General features: G+C 65.4%; 1 protein-coding gene across 1 annotated transcript; it reads right to left on the reverse strand.

Annotated features, from left to right (window-relative positions):
* LOC135892389 (interferon-inducible GTPase 5-like) lies at nucleotides 1–3,093 on the reverse strand. Its single transcript, XM_065420159.1, has 2 exons — nucleotides 3,032–3,093; nucleotides 1–1,718 (listed from the first exon to the last, which is right to left on the reverse strand). The coding sequence occupies exon 2, from the start codon at nucleotides 1,700–1,702 to the stop codon at nucleotides 479–481; it is 1,224 nt and encodes a 407-aa protein (XP_065276231.1). The 5' UTR covers nucleotides 1,703–1,718; nucleotides 3,032–3,093; the 3' UTR covers nucleotides 1–478.
* Nucleotides 3,094–3,361: the final 268 nt, after the last annotated feature.

Genomic DNA, 3,361 nt, shown 5'->3' on the forward strand with positions numbered 1-3,361 from the left:
GTTTGTTTGTTTTTTAATCAACCACCCGCAAAACAATCCCACGTTTTGCTGAACTGTACCCTGATTGCACCAAAGCAAGGCTGATCCCAGACCAGGGGCGCTGAGCTCCCACAATCCTCCACTGGGAGCCGCAAGGCGCCCCCTGCAGGGCCCCAAAATAGCATCACAGCCCGTGGCCTCCCGTTACCCCCTGGTTTGCTTTCCCCCTCCGCGGGGGGAGACCGCACAGCTGGCACGGACCAGGTGCCCCTGGGGACAAGTCTGGAGAGCCTGTGGAGGCCAGCGAGTCGCATGCTGCTCTGATACCCGCTGACTTCCCCAGCCGGTGTCCATCGGCCCAACACTGATTTACTCTCGCTGAGGATCTGGCTCCGAAATCTCTCCCGCGTGGGGATTTCTGCCATGGCCAGTGGACTGAGCTCAGTGCCACGGTCAAGATCCCCCCCTCGCACCGACCACGGGGCTCCCTGGTCCCTCTTCAAACATCTGTCTCAAAGGCCTTGATGAGGACATTGTGGGCGTCCGTGGCGACTTCGTTGAGGAAGCTGCGGAGCATGTAATAGGTGGTTCCGAAGGAGATCCCCCCGGCCGCCATGGACCCGAACACTGGCACCGTGCTGGCCAGGTACTCTATGAACATCAGCGCTCCCCCTCCGGCTTTGGTCAGCAACTTCAGCACCAGGTCCCTGGAGATCTCCTTGACCAGAGGCGACTTGATGGCCTCCTTGATGTCCTCCACGGGTTTGCCCACCTTCTCGGCCAGCTTGCAGAGCGACTCGTCGTCCAAGCCGAAGGTCTGGCGGTACTCGGAGAGGGTTTTGACCAGGATGGTCACGTCGCAGACCACCGAGAGCCCCGGGATGGGGACAGCGGCCACTCCGCAGGAGATGGCAGCCAGCTTCCAGATCTGCCTCTGCATGGCTTCCTTCTTCCTCTGCAGGATGCTCAGCGAAAGGTTGGGCAAAGCCAGGAGGAACGCGTGTCTCTTGTGGGCAGGCAGCTCCTTCTCCAAGGTCTCCTCCAGCGCCAGGAAGTCGTAGCTGCCCAGCTCCCAGCTGGAGAGGAGGAAGACAGTCGGGGAAGCCACCCCTTCGGCCAGGAGCCGCCGGCAGCAGTCATCCCGGATCTGCGTCAGGACCCCCTGCTCGCTGTAGCTTGCCGGCCGCCTTCTTCTGGCCGCGTCCAGGTCGGCGTCCACCTTGGAGCGCACGAAGTAGAAGCGCTTGCCCATCTTCTGGATCTCCCGGGCCAGCTGGACGTGGTTGGCTCGGAAGCGCTCGGAGGCGATGAGGATGAAGAAATCATAGCGGGGGAAGCCCACCCGCTCTAGGTAGGCGTGGGACTGGAACTCTGAGGTGCCGATGCCCGGCAGGTCCCACATCGTCACGTTGGGATGCTTGGGGTGGGGGTACGGGGTCGGCTCCATGGTAGTCTCCACCACCCCCGTGGCGGCCGCTCCCTCGTCATCATCCTGCAGGCCGCGGATGGCGTTGACGAAGGAGGATTTGCCGGAGCCAGACTCCCCGGTCACGGCAATGTCCAGCTGGGCGTTCTCCAAGTCCTCCAGGCTCTCCAGGATCTTCGAGGCGGCTTCGTCCAGCCGTCCCCCTTCCAGGGCGTCTCTGATGTCCGCGATGTCCTCGTCGGTGATGATGTCATACTCCTCCGTGAAGTTGCTCTCCGGGGGGGTCTGATCAGCCATGGGGCTTGGGAGAGCGCTTGGGGGGGCAGAGAGATGCAGAAGTGGGGATTAATGTAGGGAAACAGGACACGGGGCCTTTCCCCTCTAGAGGATGCCGGCTCCTATCCAGCCCCAGCACGAGGACTGGGTGGCTTGGGGGCAGGGAATGGGGCATGGGGGCCTTTCCTCTCTAGGAGCCGCTGGCCCCATTCCAGCCCAGGGCAGGGGACTGGCTGGCCACTGGGGGGTGGGGGTGGGCAAAAGCCAGGAACCCAGGCCAGGGCACTGCTGGGCTGCGCTCTTCACCTGCCCCCACCCGCATCTTCGCCACACGTCTCCTGAACGTGGCCCCCTATCCCTGGGGGGTTAGGCAGAAAGGGGGGAGGGTTCCCAGTTTGCACCCTCCGGCCAGTCTGGGTTGCTCGCTGTCCGGCCCCGTGGGGCACTGCCTGGGTCCCCCCGGGCACAGCCCCATTTGGGGTGGTGGAAGGATGGATGGGGGGGGGGTCCCCGCCCTGCTCTGATTCAGTCTGTCCCCATCTCTCAGTCTGCCCCCTGCCCCCCCCTCTGTCCGCCCCCCTGATTCCACCCCCGGCTCCCCCTCCCTCTGCTCCCCATTCCGACCCCTTTACCCCCTGCTTCCCCCATTCTTCTCCCTCTCCTCCCCGGCTCCCCTCCGTCTGCCTCCGATCCCCCCCCCCGGCTCCCCCCTCCATCTGCCCCCCCGACTCCTCCTCCGTCTGCCCCTGATTCCACCCCCGGCTCCCCCTCCCTCTGCTCCCCATTCCGACCCCTTTACCCCCTGCTTCCCCCATTCTTCTCCCTCTCCTCCCCGGCTCCCCTCCGTCTGCCTCCGATCCCCCCCCCCGGCTCCCCCCTCCATCTGCCCCCCCGACTCCTCCTCCGTCTGCCCCTGATTCCACCCCCGGCTCCCCCTCCCTCTGCTCCCCATTCCGACCCCTTTACCCCCTGCTTCCCCCATTCTTCTCCCTCTCCTCCCCGGCTCCCCTCCGTCTGCCTCCGATCCCCCCCCCCGGCTCCCCCCTCCATCTGCCCCCCCGACTCCTCCTCCGTCTGCCCCTGATTCCACCCCCGGCTCCCCCTCCCTCTGCTCCCCATTCCGACCCCTTTACCCCCTGCTTCCCCCATTCTTCTCCCTCTGCCCCCCGAGTCTACACCCGCGGCTCTCCCCCTGTCTCCCCCCCTCCTTTCACTTTCCCCCCCCCGGCCCCGGCTCCTTCCCTCGCCCCCTCCGGCAGCTTCCCGTCCGCCCCGTCCCTGCTTCCTTCCCCGTCTGTCCGTCTCTGCCCCCCTTCCCCGTCTGTCTCTGCCCCCCGTCCCGGGGGTTACCTCCCGAGTGGGGCCAGATCTGTCCTTGTCCCACGCTGGGGGCGACCCGCCGGCTGGAGAGTTTCACTTTCGTTTCCTCTGTGTGTGTGTGTCGTTGCTGCCCCCTGCTGGACGGAAGGAGCCCTGCTCTGTGTGTGTGTGTATGTGTGTGATTGCGCTCACCCACCCCTGCTGGAGGGAATTAACTCGGCTGTGTTTGTCCCTGTGCCCCTCCTAGAGCAAATCCCCACAACCTCCGCCCCCTGCCCTGTCTGAGCCCAGCCCGCCGCTCATTTACCAGCTGCCGGCGTGTTTAACCTTGTGCCACCGGGTAGCTCACCCCCGGCAGGG

This window comes from Emys orbicularis, chromosome 20 (assembly GCF_028017835.1).
Source record: "Emys orbicularis isolate rEmyOrb1 chromosome 20, rEmyOrb1.hap1, whole genome shotgun sequence".
Classification (NCBI taxonomy): Eukaryota; Metazoa; Chordata; order Testudines; family Emydidae; genus Emys; species Emys orbicularis.